Raw genomic sequence first — 18429 nt, forward strand, 5'->3', positions numbered from 1 at the left:
TTAAATTTAATTATTGATATCAAAATATGATTTAAAGATATCAAAATATCATGTTTTGTTATGATGTCAATAATTTAATTCCTGATATCTTGAAACTAAATACACTTATCAATAATTATTTTTTGATATCTTCAATTGTTGCCATTATATAAGATGTTACATTAATAATGTTACTTAAATTAGATAACTGATATCAATAATTGATATAATTAATGATATCTTTAATTGGATTTTTGATATCAGTAACGGTCAGAATTAATGATATCTTGAATTGAATTAAAGATATCTCTAATTGAATTAAAGACATCTGTAATTCATTTGTGGATATGTATTACTTATTTCAAGATATCTTGAACTGAATTTAAGATATCTTGAATTTATTTCTAATATATTTATGTACTGTAGGATGGTAATTGTTTAATGATATCTTAACTACATTTAGATATATCACAAACTAATTTGTTGATATCACCGTAACATTTTAAGATATCAGTAATTGTATTATGGATATCAGAAATGAATTTAAGATATCTTTAATTATTTTTTGATATCTCAAAAACATTATTGATATCTTTAAATAAAATACCGATATCTTTAAAACAATCGAAGATATCTGTAATTCCGTACTAAATGTGAAAACGGCTTGCCATACGCCACCCGGAAAATACGTATATCTAAGCATGTGGTGCTAATTGTGCTGTCTTAATCTCAAGTAGGACGGTTGGGTAAGCGTGTATTAAAGCAGTTTCTCGGCATGAAAAGTCCTTAGTTCCAATCCGCACACCGGTACAGAGTACATTATCCATACTAAGAGTTCCAGATATTACTAGAATAATGCTAAAAATAGGGTCATATATTTAAATCTAGTAAAAATTAACCTGGATTTTGCAGGCTCAGCGCCAGGCATGACGGCGAATACAACAACAAGTGTAACTCTACATACAAGTACATCATGACCGGCAGCGGGTACAGCAGGACCCACGTCCTTGACCACAACAACTACTACGTCTTTTCGACGTGTTCGTTACACTACTTCCAAACCTTCATCCAAGGCATCCTAACAAATGGGTTGGTATGAGAGACGGAACAAGGAAATTTAAATACAAAATGTCAACGCCAGAGAATAACGAGTCTCCGTAACAGATTACACTGGGCGTGAATGGCAAAGTAACGATGAAACATATATGAATGGATCACTAAAAATCGGTGGTGACACCGGGGGGTTGAGAAAAGGGTAGAAAGAAAGGGTAGAATAGAAACCTGGCACACATCGACAAACGAAACGGGAGTATCATACACGCATTTCCAAAGAGGAACATACATATATAGCCTTACCTTGATTACTTGTTTGGTCTAGTTAATAGAGCGTCTGCCTGAAGAGCGGAAGGTTCGATCCCCGGTCTTGTCATACCAACAGACGTTAAAATATGGTACTTGTTGTTACCCTGCCTGACGCTCGGCATTGAGGGGGTAAAACAAGGACTGGTCGGCTCGGAGTTAGTATACTGTGTCTGAGTGGGACATCCATGTTAAACTGAGGCATTGTATATCAGTGGGTAAGCACTATAAAACCGGCATTAGTCCGGACAAGTACAAGCACACGCACGCGCGTATACCGCACAAATCATGTCCAGCACAATGGCCTTATTACGATTTTGGAATACTAAATTCTTCAGGAAAAACAAAGGATTGCATCAAGTGAATTGAAAATCCATGGTCAGTAATTGTATGTTCAACGGCCATCAGACAGTCAAGGATATAAAAGAGGTTGAGAATTTTTGTGACGATAGCGAGTCCTATTAACACCTGTCTGACAGACCCGTGAAGATTCCGGGGTAGAATAGGCCGTAAAAGGTGACTCTGCTTGTCGTAAAAGGCGACCAACGGGATCGGATGGTCAGGCTCACTGACTTGGTTGATGCATGTCATCGATCCCAATTGCGTGGATCGATGCTCATGTTATTAATCACTGGATTGTCTGGTCCAGACTCGATTATTTACAGACCGCCGTCATATATCAGGAATATTGCTGAGTGCGGCGTTAAACAACAAAGCAACCAACCAACCTGTCTGACATCGTCAGGGAATGCAAGGGATGAGGATCCTGACCCCTGTTTTAATGCAGGCAAGCTAGAGTTTGGACCACTATTCAAAAGCGTGATGAACATTTTGCGTGAGCATCAAAAACTATGTATGGCGTGTGCACTTGACATGTGTAGTGCTGTGATAACAACAATCTAAGCGCTTCAACAATAATGTGAAATGGACACTTTATTATTGAAGATGTGGAATAATTGCGGTGGACAAATGTTTTGAGGCCATAGCTTTTCACATAATACCATTTACGCGGTGTATGGCAAAGTGTTTTTTATAAATGGCGACGATTAAAGAGGTTGGGTGAAATGGGGTTTAACGTCGCGTTCAAGATTATTTCACTTATATAGCGACGTGCATGCACGTGTGTGTGTGTGTGTGTGTGTGTGTGTGTGTGTGTGTGTGTGTGTGTGTGTCTGCTTGTACTAGTCTGGACTGATGCCGATTTAGAGTGCTAGCCCACTGAGATACCATGCTGCAGTTTAACATGAATACCTCACTCAGACACTGTATACTGACTCCGAGCCGACCAGTCCTTGTTTTAACCCCTTAATGCCCAGCGCCAGACACGGTAACATATTTTAACGTCTTTTGGTATGACGCGGCCGGGGATCGAACCCTGAACCTTCCGCTCTCCGAGCAGACGCTGACGATTAAAGAGAGTTGTATTTACGACTATGTTTTTTTCACATTATCAATACCGAAATGATTTTTTATGTGTATGTAAGAATTATTTCATTACCTTTGTCCACGTCTTTTCTTCCCTGACTTTGAAAACATTACTTTTTTCTTTGATTGATCCTGCACAACGTGTCATTTATCAAGCATAATTTTACTTACTTACTTACACACTTACTTTTTATGAAAATTGTGCAAGTGCCAGGTGCTACCGGTAGGACAGGACAAGCTAACCCTTTCCGCGAACACGAGGTGTCATCACTGATTTCCAGTTACCCTTTCCGCGAACACGGGGTGTCATCACTGATTTTCAGTTACCCTTTCCGCGAACACGAGGTGTCATCACTGATTTCCAGTTACCCTTTCCGCGAACACGAGGTGTCATCACTGATTTCCAGTTACCCTTTCCGCGAACACGGGGTGTCATCACTGATGTTTAGTTACCCTTTCCGCGAACACGGGATGTCATCACTGATTTCCAGTTACCCTTTCCGCGAACACGAGGTGTCATCACTGATTTTCAGTTACCCTTTCCGCGAACACGGGATGTCATCACTGATTTCCAGTTACCCTTTCCGCGAACACGGGGTGTCATCACTGATTTTCAGTTACCCTTTCCGCGAACACGAGGTGCCATAACTGATGTTTAGTTACCCTTTCCGCGAACACGAGGTGTCATCACTGATTTCCAGTTACCCTTTCCGCGAACACGGGGTGTCATCACTGATTTTCAGTTACCCTTTCCGCGAACACGAGGTGCCATCACTGATTTCAAGTTACCCTTTCCGCGAACACGAGGTGCCATCACTGATTTCAAGTTACCCTTTCCGCGAACACGAGGTGCCATCACTGATTTGCAGTGATACATTCATATGATTGCCACCGATATTTTGTCTTTTACGCCTATGAAATCTGTTTCGGATAATAATGGAGACTGATTGTTCCCTGTTGTTAGCGTTTAATATTTACAATAAATGACGCGTGTCAGTTTGTTTTCTATTAGCTCTGCTCAAATAGATTTTCCAAAGGACTTCAACTGGATTAATTTTGGAAGTTATATGGTCAGGGCAGCGTGTACACTATTTAGAGTGAATAATGTGAATGAGAAAGTTGGTGTTTTCAGTGGGGTCATCGGATCCTGGCACGACAACGGCAGGTGACTCTGCCTACTGTATTGTGGCACCGTTTCCCCTAGACCGCGTCATTATGGTATTATGACGACATTATACAATATGGGTTTGTACCTAAGGCCATGACTATCTCACTATAACGTAATGTCGTGACATATCCTATTCGATATTTGTCTCCGTATATTTTTCAGTACAAATACCCAAAAGCAATGCCTACAGACAAGTCTCGAGCCGGCGTCTGTGACAAACATCACGGGGACGATGCCGGGACAACTCTATGACGTTCATGCACAGTGTCAGATGATGTTTGGACCTGGCTTCGTCTTGCGATTAGTAAGAACAAAATATATTTATCAGCATTAGCAGAATATCTGCCTTGGGCGCATCATGAACTATACAGGTGCAAAAACTACCTAACTGGTTGATTTTGACGCTATACTTTCTTACAAGTGAGTGAGTGAGGTTTTACGCCGCTTTTAGCAATATCACGGCGGGGGACACCAGAAATGGGCTTCACACATTGTACCCATGTCGGGAATCGAACCCGGGTCTTCGGCGTGACGAGCTAACGCTTTAACCACTAGGCTACCCGACCGCCCCCTTTCTTACAATGTCACCCATTATTGATCATGACGTTTACAGGGTGTCGACATTGGTGGTTCTGAGAACATCTGCAAGAGAATGGTCTGTGGCAAGGAACAGCTTCAGTCGTCCCGAAACGCTGCAGAAGGAACGCCATGTGGTCATAAAAAGGTAAGCCATCTGAACGTCATATGTGTCTGTGCTTAACCCATGTTAATGTCTGTACCTACAGTGAATTCTGAATGGAAATTGAATGTACCTTTATCTGTTATCAGGCGTTATTATTATAAATATTACAAGTACTGTTATTAGTATCACTACTACTACTACTAACACTGATAGTTATATATACTACTCAAGAGAAGTTAAGGATCACCCGATTCTTTCATATTGGTAATGTTTATCTGTCATGGCATGAGAGATTAACTATTGTAATATGAAAGAATCAGGTGATTCTTAACTTCTTTTGAGTAGTATATGTTAATCAATACCACCATGTATAACAGGGAACACAATGACAATACACCTCACACTTTCCCGGTCATGTCCCCGTATTCTGGACACCATAAACATCCGGGGTAGAATAGGTCTTCAGCAACCCTTGCTTACCGTAAAAGGCGACTGTGCTTGTCGTAAGAGGCGACTAACATGATCGGGTGGTCAGGCTTGCTGATTTGGTTGATGCATGTCATCGTATCCCAATTACGTAGATCGATGTTCATTACCGTATTCGACGTAATAAACGCCCAGGGCGCTCTCAAAATTAGAAATAGATGGCTCTTATTAGAATACTATATTGATGGAAAAAAACAGAGTTGAAAGATAAATTTCGTGGCCTGGAATGTTTATGTACGACAGATATATTTTTTTCCAAAATTAAACGCCCATAAGTGCGTATTATACGCGAATAAATAAGTCTTGTGTACATTGATCAATCGGAAGGGGTGCTAATTGGGATTGTTCACTAGCCAATATATTAGCAAATGTCGCCGTGGGCGCTTAATAGAGCGGGGCGCTTATTACGTCGAATACGGTATGTCAATCACTAGATTGCCTGGTCCAGACTTGATACTTTACAGCCCGCCGCCATCCTGGAATATTGCTGAGTGCGGCGTTAAACAACAAACAACAACCGTGTATTCTGATGTCAATTTGAAGCTTATTTGTCACAAAAATAGCAACTGTATGTGTAACACGTGTGATTTCAGTGGTGTGTAGCTGGGCAGTGTGTTTTCTCCATCGATGCGCCAGAACAAAACAACAGTAAGTGTAGATTGATATTTTTATTTATACAGTTTGACGCCATTTGGAATAGCATATCAGATATACAAGACGGCGTAGCGCGTATCAGAGGAACCGTAGATGAGGCAGATTGTAGGCCCTGACAATTTAAGTGCCTCCCAGGAGCACGGGTATGATGCTGACAAACCATGGATCATTACAAGATTAATCTTTTGATTGGAATCAGTACTAGCGGATCCAGCCAGCACTAAGGGGTGCAACTTTGCCGATGTGTCACAGCGCATTAGACCAGCAGGTCACCTCGATGACGTTATAGACGTCCACTTAGACACATGCACAACATATGTGCTCGATTATCGACAGTCGTGATATATCTGCGCTGGTAAGACTTGATTTCGATCCTCCTTGAGTCACGAGTAGCTAGATGGATAAAGGCCACGAATGTTCCTCCACATTGTTCTCATTTTATTAGACCCGTGAAGATTCCGGGGTAGAATAGGTCTTCAGAAACCCATGCTTGCCATAAAAGGTGACTATGCTTGTCGTAAAAGGCGAGTGACGGGATCGGGTGGTCAGGCTTGCTGACTTGGTTGATGCATGTCATCGATCCTAAATGCGTGGATTGATGCTCATGATATTAATCACTGGATTGTCTGATCCAGACTCAATTATTTACAGATCGCCGTCATATAGCTGGAATATTGCTGAGTGCGGCGTTAAACAACAAACCAACCAACCAACTTTCATTTTATTAAATGGGCAGGATACCAACGATAGCTGATACAAAATTGGTAAGGGAACACTATGGTGATCTAGATGAACACCAGTAACCGGTTACATTATATTATTTAAAGAAGAGGGGAAAACAAATGAAAGCGTACTCTATGCACTATTGCCATGGAACGGTTACAAAACATATTATTGAATAATCGATTTTCAGAATGTCAGTATGAGAATGTCTCATTGTGAAAAAAAACTGCAAATGTGTTTTGTCAGAATATTAATACAGGAAACGATTTAAAAAAAATATTAATTTAAAAAGTAAAAAATTCAATTTGAAAACTTGACGAGGAAATATAGTACCCGGTGCTTGACATGATGCCAAGTATATGTGTATATAAGTACCGCTAGGGAGAACCATTCCGCTGATTATGATGATCAATCAATTTCGGGAATTTGTCTACATTTTCAGCTGACTGTCTCTTTGGGAACCAGCCAATCGTGTACCCGCAAAATAAAACATGTGCTGAGCTGATAAGTGCGACACCACGACTGTGCTACAGGTCTTATTATTTGACGGTCTGCTGCGAGACGTGCCCTGTCTACAAGAGAAGTGACGGTACTCCCTTTTCAATAATAGTCTCTCTCGTAACGTCATTGCAAGCATGTTTTACAGAATGTGTACGCCTGTCTTTTAGTTCAATTAGCACGACTTCCATAGAATCTGATATTCTTTACATCTACACGTTCGATATGCAGTAAACTACGTTTATAACGAACACGCTTATACCGAACTGACAGATATCACGAACTTATTTTTTGGTCCCGGCCCCTTGTTGTATATGTGCTGTATATATGCTTATAACGAACTGCGGTTATAACGAACTAAAATTAGGGGTCCCTTTGAGTTCGTTATAACCGTAGTTTACTGTATTTGATGGGTCTTTTTTTGTAATGGTGCTTTCTAACGGACCGAACATTTGATATTTTTCGAGAGAGAGGCTTGGGCTAGGATTTATTTGTGAAAAAATATAGTTTGTTCCAGTAAAAATGAAAATAAAATTGCCTTCGAAAATTTAGAAACGATCATTATTGCGTGTTTAGAAGCAGTGACAAGAATCACACCGCCTTAAAGCAGTATGAACGTGATTATGCAAACAATCAGTGTGGTTCAAGTGACTTTGTTCGAAATGTGCCTCTATTCAACCAGCAGTGAATGGGTACCCGGTAGGATGAGATGACAATGTAGCTTGGGTTGTATACTCCCTAGGGAGCTGAGAATGATTGTTGAGTGCACAATGATCCGGTGACCGGGGCAATAATAGCGCTTTGAGCATGCCCAGTTTGGTGTGGAAATATGCGCAAAATCAATGGCCTATTATTATCATCATCATCATCATCATTATTGTTATCATCATCATCATCATCATCACCACCACCATCATCATTATCATGAATCACTTCTCTGTGGTATTCAGTACGTGGTATTTACCTCACCTTCGGTTTGGCTCATTTGGAATGCTGCCATCAATGTCTGGTGAACATGGACACGAATTGTTTGATAGGCATTACTTAGAAGTTGAGGGATGACAAAGTAGACACAATTTATCGATAACAACTTGTTGTTATCCATAGAATGTGTCTACTTTGGAATACGGACACTTTGAATGTTTTGTTTACCAAGGGGTTTGAAAATTTTACGTTTGTACAAATATGCCTCGTGAATATTACTAATGTGTTCTTGAATATGTGATTTACTCTAGAAAACTGCCCATATGGAGATCGATTTATTAACTGTGCCACTGCAATAACAAGGGACACGAAACGCTTGTGTTACGGTGAAGCAAATGCCAATGGTTGTTGTGGAACATGTTCAGCTTTTAAGTCGTCAGTGGGTAAGTTTGTTTGTTTGTTTGTTGTTTAACGCCGCACTCAGCAATATTCCAGCTATATGACGGCGGTCTGTAAATAATCGAGTCTGGACCAGACAATCCAGTGATTTACATCATGAACATCGATCCACGCAATTGGGATCGATGACATGCATCAACCAAGTCAGCGAGCCTGACCACCCGATCCCGTTAGTCGCCTTTTACGGCAAGCCTGTAGTGGGTAAGTAATGAGAGAGACCTTTAGAGGGTTTGTGTTAAGGAGGATATTATAAATACGGCCATCCGTTCGTCGTCAGAGTAGATAATGAAATGTCATGTTGAAATTATATAAGTGTTCATCCTGTTAACGTTGAGGGTGGTGGAGCGCACGTCCTCCTGATGATTAAAACAATTTTACAATGAGGAAATGTCTTTCAATATTTCCAAACTTAGATTATCTTCTCTTAACTTTACATCACGATACTTAATTTGAGACCGTACCTGTTGACCATCGACATGAATAACATGGTATATATGTTTTGACAAAACAACATATAATCCAACGATAAATGTTTTCTTTTGATATTCGTATTTGGTAAGAAGTATATTTAGATCTTATATTTATCTGAATGAAAGTGACAATTTACCCAAGACTCGTACCTGTAGTATATATACATCTTGAAAGTCTAGCTTAACTAACTCTCGGTTGTAATTTAATTGTATTTTGTCCCCAGCAAATTGCACATATGGTGATCACTATTCTGACTGCACCGTTGTGACCAAGGAAAAGAAAAATCTTTGTTACGATGAAAACAATGCCTACGGATGTTGTGAAACGTGCTCGGCTTACTCGTCGGGAGTTGGTAAGTACAGATATGACTGTTTGTGATTAATGGTCTATTAATACGTCACGTCGTTGGTTTAAATGTTACATATATCCAATTAAATTAACAAAAATGGAATGATGGTATTGGTGCGGTTTGAGGAATGAACTACGTCATTTATATGTGACCGTAAGTAATACGTGAGTACAGGTAGAGAGTTGAATAAGTTTTACGCCGTTTTGAACCTTATTTCTGCTATCTCACGGCTTTTTGTTTGAGTATTTACCTAACATTTAGTTACAGAGTAGAGAACGATTGTCATGACTACTCTGGTGCTGATAGACCAAGGTTTAGTTTGGTTTGGTTTGTTGTTTATCGCCACACTCAGCAATATTCCAGCTATATGACGGCGGTCTGTAAATAATCGAGTCTGGACCAGACAATCCAGTGATTGACATCATGAGCATCGATCCACGCAATTGGGATCGATGACATGCATCAACCAAGTCAGCGAGCCTGACCACCCGATCGCCTTTTCCGACAAGCATAGTCATATTTTACGGCAAGCATGGGTTGCTGAAGATCTAGTCTACCCCGGAATCTTCACGGGACGATAGACCAAGGATCATAATTAGGGTTAAGCTGGCATCATGGATCACCGGGTCCTGGCACGATCAACTGATTGTATATCAGTGCACTGACCACCCAATCCCGTTAGTCGCCTTTTACGACAAGCATGGTCGACTTTTATGGCAAGCATGAAATGCCTATGAATCATGATCATGTTGGTTCAAAGTGAGTGGATAAGTGAATAAGTAGACGTGTGGTTAAAGCGTCCGCTCGTCACGCGGAAGCCCATTTCTGGTGTCCCCCGCCGTGATATTGCTAGAATATAATTGCTAAAGCAGCGTAAATCAAAACTCACTCACTCTGTATTCTGGTGTACGAGCCCATGTAGATCGTAAGATTTTCTACACTCCTCTAGTTACACGGGTAACTCATAGTGATTGAAGTCTAGGGCAACGATACCCCGGATATGTTTTGAACATTTATTCCTTACTCATTTCATTATTATGTATATACCAGTAAATTGCACATATGGCGATCGCTATTCTGACTGCACTGATGTCACCAAGGACAAGAGAAACCTGTGCTACAATGAAAGGAATGCCAACGGCTGTTGTGAAACTTGTTCAGCGTACTCGTCGCCTGTTGGTAAGTACAGATACAATCTCCTTAAAATCAGACCTCAGTTCTCGCTACCGCTAAACAAAGATCTGAGGACATCCCATTACGGGTCACGTCAGAACGACCTTTCATCCGACCAATCAGAGCATCGCTTACCAGATTATGAAAGTGACAGTCGGAATGGGATTTCTAATCATGCAGCCTCGAAAACTTTAACTCCGAACGATAGTTATGGGTTTAACGACTGTATCCATACAATCTAGACCATCTATTAGCTATTCCAGAATGTTCTTTTGTTCAGGTTTCAAATTTGTAATCGAGAATTTGTCAAAATATGTTTCGAAGCGTAGTCGCCAATTTGAAATTAGTGCCGTAAAGTACCAGAAAGCTGCCTTCTGATTGGTCATTCCATTGGTCGGTCAAAGTTCGCGCAAGGTCGGTCTGACGTGACCCGTAATGGGATGTCCTCAGATCTTTGTTTAGCGGTAGCGAGAACTAAGATCTGATTTTAATGAGATTGGGACAGATATGACTGTTGGTGATTGGTCAGTCTATTAATACCTCACGTCGTTGTTATAAATTTTGCATATATCCAAATAATTTGACAAAACGTTTATTGAAAGGTGGTTTGGGTTTTGATTTGGATTTCAGGGGGGAGTGTGGCACCTTCAGTGGAAGCTGTGGATGTCGGGGGGACCTGGGTTATACTATTCGTTTACTCTCAGCCAATAACTCTTCCTTATCAAACCCTTATCTACGTACTATAGGGTGGGTCGGGTAGCCTCGTGGTTAAAGCGTTTGCTCGTCACGCCAAAGACCCGGGTTCGATTCCTGACATGGGTATAATGTGTGAAACCCATTTCTGGTGTTGCCCGACGTGATATTGCTGGAATATTGCTAAAGGCGGCGTAAAACCATATTCACCCACTCACTGTTTATACTTGTTATATGGAGCTATATGTTATTATGATAGATACATTTCGCAGCTTAAAACATGATAGGTATTATTAAATACTGTGAACCACTGTCCATAATATCCTATATTATCATTTTAGTCGCTACTTTATGTTCTCGAGAAACTTAAATCATATCACACTTAAACTGCTTTATGTTATGAACTATTCAGAATGGATAAGCTATCATTATAATACAACTGATTTATTAACAGTTTTACTTTTTATAAATGGTTATGGCAGCCATATTCGATTCAGTTGGTGGCTCTACATTTGATGGTAAATCAATTAACATATTCGACCTACATATTTTATTTGCGATGTTTCATTCCTTTAACACAAAGTTTGTATTTATTCCCTATTTTGATTATTGCGTTATCTTTTTTCCAGAAAACTGCACATATGGTGATCGTTATTCTAACTGTCGGGCTGTAACTTCGGCAACGAAATACCAATGTTACAATGAAGACATTGCCCATGGCTGTTGTGAGACTTGCCTATCCTATTCGTCAAGGGGAGGTAAGTACAGATTATGGGGATTGTCTGGTTTGGGTTTCAAATGAGTTAGTCAATCATTCAAGTTGTCAATTCAATTCAAGTAACGTTTTAAACACTAAATCGAAGTTTTAAGTCTGAAGTATGTGATATGATATATATTATGTTAGATTATCATTTCTACGATTCCTTAGGCAGGAATGATAGTGGTCCTACGACCAACATAAATATATCTATTATTAATGAACATAATTGTAATAATTACAGTAAAAGTATGCTATATTCATCTGATGATACTTACATTTCTTCTTAACCAGATATAGGTTTGTCAGCACCATACCCGTGCTCGTGGGTTTCACCGAAGTAGTAAACGTCTGAGACCTGCATCACTTCGGGCTTGCCTCCCACATTAAGCTGACACGCCGTGATATAACTGTTATAATGTTAAAAGTGGCGTTAAACCCAACTCACTCACTCACTCACTCACTCACTCACTCACTCACTCTTGACCAGATTGTAGGTTACGAAAGCTGCATCTATATTACCAATTGAATTTGTTAAAAAATAATAATGATAATAAGTCCACCTTAATGCGACAACGTAAATTTACCAAGAGAATGGTCAGGGTGCTACATAGTATTATTACCCCTGTCTTAGAATCAGCATGCACTCACACTCCATTCTCAGATTTCTGAGGAGTATACAATAAAAGCTGCCGTATGAGGCGCCAGAACGCTTAAAGCCAATTTACCATTTCGTCCTACCGGGTACCGGGAACCCATTCACTTTACCTACAAAACATCTGACACTTACAAGACGCCCCTACAAAAAACGATACCAAATTTCCATGTTTTGAGTCAGGAATCTGGTAAAAATACCTTCAAATAATGAACTAGTACACTATTTGATGGTAGGCGATTGAGGCAAATATGGATTAAGCTTGCTCCTTGATCAACATGTGTCATTATTTCAATCAGTCCTGTATTTATATTAGACTGTATCGCATCACCTTTTAGCTTGAGTCTAAAACCTGAAGACATGTCCGTTACCGTATTCGTATATAAAAATATACCCAAGACACAGTTAAATGTGTTCAATCATACTTTATAATTTCGCACGTCCCGATGTGCTTTAAATTGCATCTGAAATATATATAATATATGGGGAAATATATATGTGAACCATTACGCAACGAATTGCCAATTGTTTTAGGTATGCCCGTTTGCGCTAAGACGGAACCCGGCCGCAAAAATGGCCATGAGAGGGACACGAGTCGCTGTTCGGCTTGTCCCGGAATAACACGAGTTGGTCCCGAATGTTACAGACTGCTGTCATATAGCTGGAATATTGCATTGCCTTCCACATGAACCGTGGTAGAAAGGAATAAGCATGGCCAGCATTCAAAGTACCCTAGCACTTAACTGTTTAAACAACGTTGTTTTGATAACCGTATTTTAAAAGAACTCTTTGGTTCACTGTGAGAGCACATATGTGACCAACTCGTGTTATTCCGGAACAAGCCGAATAGCGGGGTTACGGAAAGGCGCGAGTGGTGACGAATGTGTGAGAGCACTGCGAGTCGGCCCTGCGTGGTGCACGTGAATGTGCTCCCTGAGCCGATGGAATGCATGTCCAAGGGCACGTATACAATTCATATAGGATCAACTTGAGCACACTTAATTATCAATCACCTAACCATGACTTGCCCATGTTGAAGGGCCTAGTGTAAGCAACATGGCCCTGATCCCGATAAGAGTAATTTTTTTTCTATCTGTTCGTTTCTTCGAACGAAATGCTACCTACTACTTACAATGCATAGAATGAATAAAACACATATTTCGCCGTGCAAAAACTGTTAAACTATAAACTACATTAGTCGTTAATTTCATAAAGTGTCTTCCATTTTACTTTCGTAAGCCTTCGGTGCAAATATCGCGGGTTCGAATCCCGCTGGGGAAACAAGCTTTTTTCATGAAATTTTCATCAAGGGATTAGTAGGGAAAAAGAGAAGTTCCGTCATTGCCTTGTGGTTTTAACTGAATTCAATCTCATAAAAATCAGATATTAGTTCTCTCTACCGCTAAACAAAGATCTGAGGACATCCCATTAGGGGTCCTGTCAGAACGACCTTTCATCCGACCAAGCAGAGCGTCGCTTACCAGATCATGAATGTGATTTCTAATTATGCAGCCTCGAAAACTTTTAAACGGGGTATTCCGAACGATAGTTACTGGCGTAACGACTGAATCTATACAATCTAGACCATACATGAGCCATTCGAGAATTTTCTTTTGTTCAGGTTTCAAATTTTTAATTGTCATAATATGTTACGAAGCGTAGTCGCCAATTTGAAATTAGTGCCGTAAAGCACGAGAAACCTACCTCCTGATTGGCTAATGTCGACTTCTTGTCAGTAATTTCATTGGTCGGTCAGAGTTCGCGAAAGGTCGGTCTGACGTGACCCGTAATGGGATGTCCTCAGATCTTTGTTTAGCGGCAGCGAGAACTAAGATCTGATTTCAATGAGATTGAACTGAATTCAGTTAAATAATGCCCGGTCAAAGACAAGGAAGAACAAAGTGGTGTCTTCCGGTAATGTTAATCAGAAGACGTACATGCTCGAGACTATGATCATCAATATAACTACATATTGGAAGGTTTCAATGCTGCTTGATTATGTTGCAGACTGTCCCTATGGTGACAACACGTTGACTGACCCATGCACTGAAAGCAACTGCATCACTTCCGGTTCCGACTACATTGGAAGGTGTTGTGACACTTGTCGCAATTTTGTGTCACAATCTACCACAACTACGACAGTAACAACAACGACTACACCACCAACTACCACGGCTACAACTACAACACCCACTACTACACCAACTACTAACACAACAACCACGGCTACACCACCAACTACCACTACACCATCAACCACGACTACACCAACAACTACCACTACTACAACTACTACTACTACACCGACAACTACAACACCCACTACTACACCAACTACTACCACAACAACCACGACTCTCCCACCAACTACCACAACACCATCAACCACAACTACAACACCCACTACTACACAAACTACTACCACAACTACAACCACGACTACACCAACTACTATCACAACTACAACTACACCAACAACTACCACAACTACGACTACACCAACAACGACTACCGCACCAACTACAACATCTGCAACAACTACTAATACACCAACTACCACTACTACAACAATCACGAATGCACCAACTACTACAACCACTACTACACCGACAACCACTACTACATCAACAACTACCACTACTACACCAACTACTACAACGCCAACTGCAACAACGGCTTCACAGACGTCATTGACAACCAGTACAAGAATAGTGTCAAGTACAGCTACAACCCAATCCGCACCTACACCCACAACAGTCAATCCCATCAGCGGTAAGTTGGTTGGTTGGTTGGTTTCTTGTTTAACGCCGCACTCAGCAATATTACAGCTATATGACGGTGGTCTGTAAATAATCGAGTCTGGACCAGACAACCCAGTGACTGACATCATAAGCATCGATCCACGCAATTGGGATCGATGACATGAATCAACCAAGTCAGCGAGTCTGACCACCCGATCCAGCGGTAAGTAAAGCAGACACCCAGATTTATTATTGGTCCCCAGGAACAACTGCTTGTCGTAAAATGTGACTAGTGAGTGAGTATGGTTTTACGCCGCTTTTAGCAATATTCCAGCAATATCACGGCGGGGGACAACACAAATGGGCTTCACACATTGTACCCATGTCGGGAATCGAACCCGGGTCTTCGGCGTGACGAGCGAACGCTTTAACCACTAGGCTACCCGACCGCCCCTAAAATGTGACTAAATTGGATCGGGTGGTCGTGTTCGGTGGTTTGCTTGATTGCATATCATCGTACCCCGAAAGTTTGGATCGTTGTCATACCATTAACCACCGATTCGTCTGGCACAGACTCGATTAGTTGGAATAGTGAGATGATATAGTTGGAATATTGCTGACGACGGCTTAAAACAACAAACGAATACACGTCAATGAGTGATTTGGTTGGTTGGTTGGTTGGTTGGTTGTTTTTCGCCGCACTCAGCAATATTCCAGCTATATGACGGCGGTGTGTAAATAATCGAGTCTGTACCAGACAATCCAGTGATTAATATCACGAGCATCGATCCACGCAATTGAGATACGATGACATGCATCAACCAAGTCAGCGAGCCTGACCACCCGATCCCGTTAGTCGCCTTTTACGACAAGCATAGTCGCCTTTTACGGCAAGCATGGGTTGCTGAAGACCTATTCTACCCCGGAGCTTCACGGGTCTGTTAATGAGTGAAGAATGTAGAGATAGAAAATCCCGGGAGACTGCAATCTCCTGCCACCAATTTTTCCTTTGTCAATTATTTCCTTTAAGAAATAATTTGTTCATGTTGAAACATGGGTATTAACAATAAATGAAATTAATTAGTCAGGTAATTAATTACGTAAAATACTCATTTGTTTCCAGATATCTTAACAGAACCACAAAAAATTATCATAGCGGCGAGCTTCGCTGTAGGTCTTGGGATACTCATCATCATTGCTGTCATCGTCTGTGTCAAAATCAAAAAGTGCGTACAGCTATCTTCTTTAGATTAAGTGACCAACCATTGGGGGTGGGGGGTGGGGGCGGGGTTGGGGGGTAGGGTGTGTGGGATGGGGGGGTGGGGGGGGCGGGGCGTCAGATGGGGGTGGCGTCAGACTGTTGAAAACTGAAAGATCGCCTGTCATAAAAATTATATTGTTGCAAGGTTTTATTTTCTTTTAAAAAAGCAGGCTCATAGTCTTAAATTAAATAATATAATCTTATCTACACGCACGCACGCACGCACACACACGAACAAACAAAATGAAAAAATAACGATTGATGCACTTCGCGGGGTAGGAACCGCTTTATTACAATATAGATCTTGATTATCGATCAGATCGTCTTGACTGGCATTTTGTTTGAAGTAAATGCAAGCAATATGAGAGATAGAATCTGATTGGCCAATATGAGGAACATAGAAGGGGCATAACTCGTAATATTGACTGGGGGTGTTTCGATCGAGCCTGGAAATTTCCAGCCCAGTTCGGCAAGGGTGGAAACTGGACTTTTATAGTCAGTCTGCGCCCTTGCCTCGGGAAGATGAGCGCAAAATAGTTATCCACTATACAAACAGAACATGCAATGAAAGCAAATCTCAACAGCAAACACATTGTTGAAGTAAAATAATACTGTACAGTTGATATTTGGCCACTGGTCATCAGTTCATTATTGTTACGAGGTGCTTTTCAAATTGAAACGCAAAGGTCAGTGCAGAAATCATTACCTACAGAACTAAATTACAAAATCAATAACTGACCACTCAAGATCAATGAATAAACATTAAATTGTAGGGGAACACACAGTTGTCGTTATTACAATCAATTGGCCAAATAGGTGGCAACAGCCCTGTACTTAATGTGGGCACTTGCGAATGTTCAGAATTGTGTGACTGTCAAAAGTCTTGAAACAGTCCGTTCTTAGCTGATCTTGAATCCGGAATAGGGGCGGTCGGGTAGCCTAGCGGTTGAAGCGTTCGCTTGTCACGCCGAAGACATCATTTGCAAATACACTCACAAAAATCTCTAATGATTATGGGATTTGTATTCAGTGGATTTAGACATGTGTAGTGATTTGCTACATTTTCCTTGAGTATTCTGACTATATTCTTCAACGTTTCACATTGTGCAGTTTGCTCTTTGTTGAGTTACGGGAGTTATAAGGGTTATTTTTGCGATGGACTAATGCCCTGGGTGCCGTTGTACAAAGCGATCTTTGCGCTAAGGTGATCTTAACTCCCATAAGAGTACACAATTAGGTGATACTTTGTCATTTTGATAAATATATTGTGTCCACTTTTTCAGAGGCGTTTTCAGAATATTGCCAAAAGCAAAACCTTCATGGACACGAGCTGGAGACTTGGATTACACTTCTCCTCCTCTGGGGGCGTCTTCACGGGGGTTCTCCTCATACCCATCAAGTTTTTAATGTTAGCCGATTGAGTTAGACATTGATACCCAGTACAGGTTCACCCAAATGATGCACAATCATGGTCTTAAACAGCAACCGCGTGTGCGTGTGGGCTTGTGTGCGTGCGTGTGCGTGTTGGCTTGAGTGTGAGCGTGCGTGCGTGCGTGCGTGCGTGCGTACGTGCGTGCGTGCCAGAGCGGGAGAGTGGCTTACGGAAAGTTTATTTTTTTATTCCACCGAATGGCTTCGTGTTCATCACAGAAATGTGCATACAAAAGGTTCAACTTCGACTACAAGATGCTAAATATTAAGACATTTAGTTACTTTTACCCTTTTTCCACCTATGGCTAGAATTGTCAAATGAAAATCTGTACACCAAGAAATTAAAGTATTCGGGTATTATTGGTTCGCATGATTCCTAGACATGAGGGGCGATATTACCATATTTGTTTCACCTCTATTCCTGCAATATCAAGCAGTCACAGGGGGTTGATCTGATTAGGCGTTGGTTTACTTATTTAAGTAAATGCCATTAAGTCAATTACCTTTCAGTTTCTGGTGTCATCGCTTTTTTTCGGTGATC

General features: G+C 40.9%; 1 protein-coding gene across 1 annotated transcript in view; it reads left to right on the forward strand.

The window, feature by feature from the left end:
• The window catches only part of LOC139458626 (uncharacterized), a gene marked incomplete at its 3' end in the record, with an annotated part of 28886 nt that extends 12550 nt beyond the window's left edge, over nucleotides 1-16336 (forward strand). Inside the window, exons 11-21 of the mRNA XM_071240049.1 lie at nucleotides 892-1068; nucleotides 4094-4235; nucleotides 4545-4655; nucleotides 5693-5747; nucleotides 6919-7065; nucleotides 8210-8341; nucleotides 9052-9180; nucleotides 10228-10356; nucleotides 11673-11801; nucleotides 14463-15227; nucleotides 16320-16336. Of these exons, the coding sequence (XP_071096150.1) occupies nucleotides 892-1068; nucleotides 4094-4235; nucleotides 4545-4655; nucleotides 5693-5747; nucleotides 6919-7065; nucleotides 8210-8341; nucleotides 9052-9180; nucleotides 10228-10356; nucleotides 11673-11801; nucleotides 14463-15227; nucleotides 16320-16336 (1933 nt within the window). The remainder of the gene's footprint in view (nucleotides 1-891; nucleotides 1069-4093; nucleotides 4236-4544; nucleotides 4656-5692; nucleotides 5748-6918; nucleotides 7066-8209; nucleotides 8342-9051; nucleotides 9181-10227; nucleotides 10357-11672; nucleotides 11802-14462; nucleotides 15228-16319) is intronic.
• Nucleotides 16337-18429: the final 2093 nt, after the last annotated feature.

Source organism: Haliotis cracherodii, unplaced genomic scaffold (genome assembly GCF_022045235.1).
Source record: "Haliotis cracherodii isolate W230 unplaced genomic scaffold, xgHalCrac1.p SCAF_13, whole genome shotgun sequence".
Lineage (NCBI taxonomy): Eukaryota > Metazoa > Mollusca > Gastropoda > Lepetellida > Haliotidae > Haliotis > Haliotis cracherodii.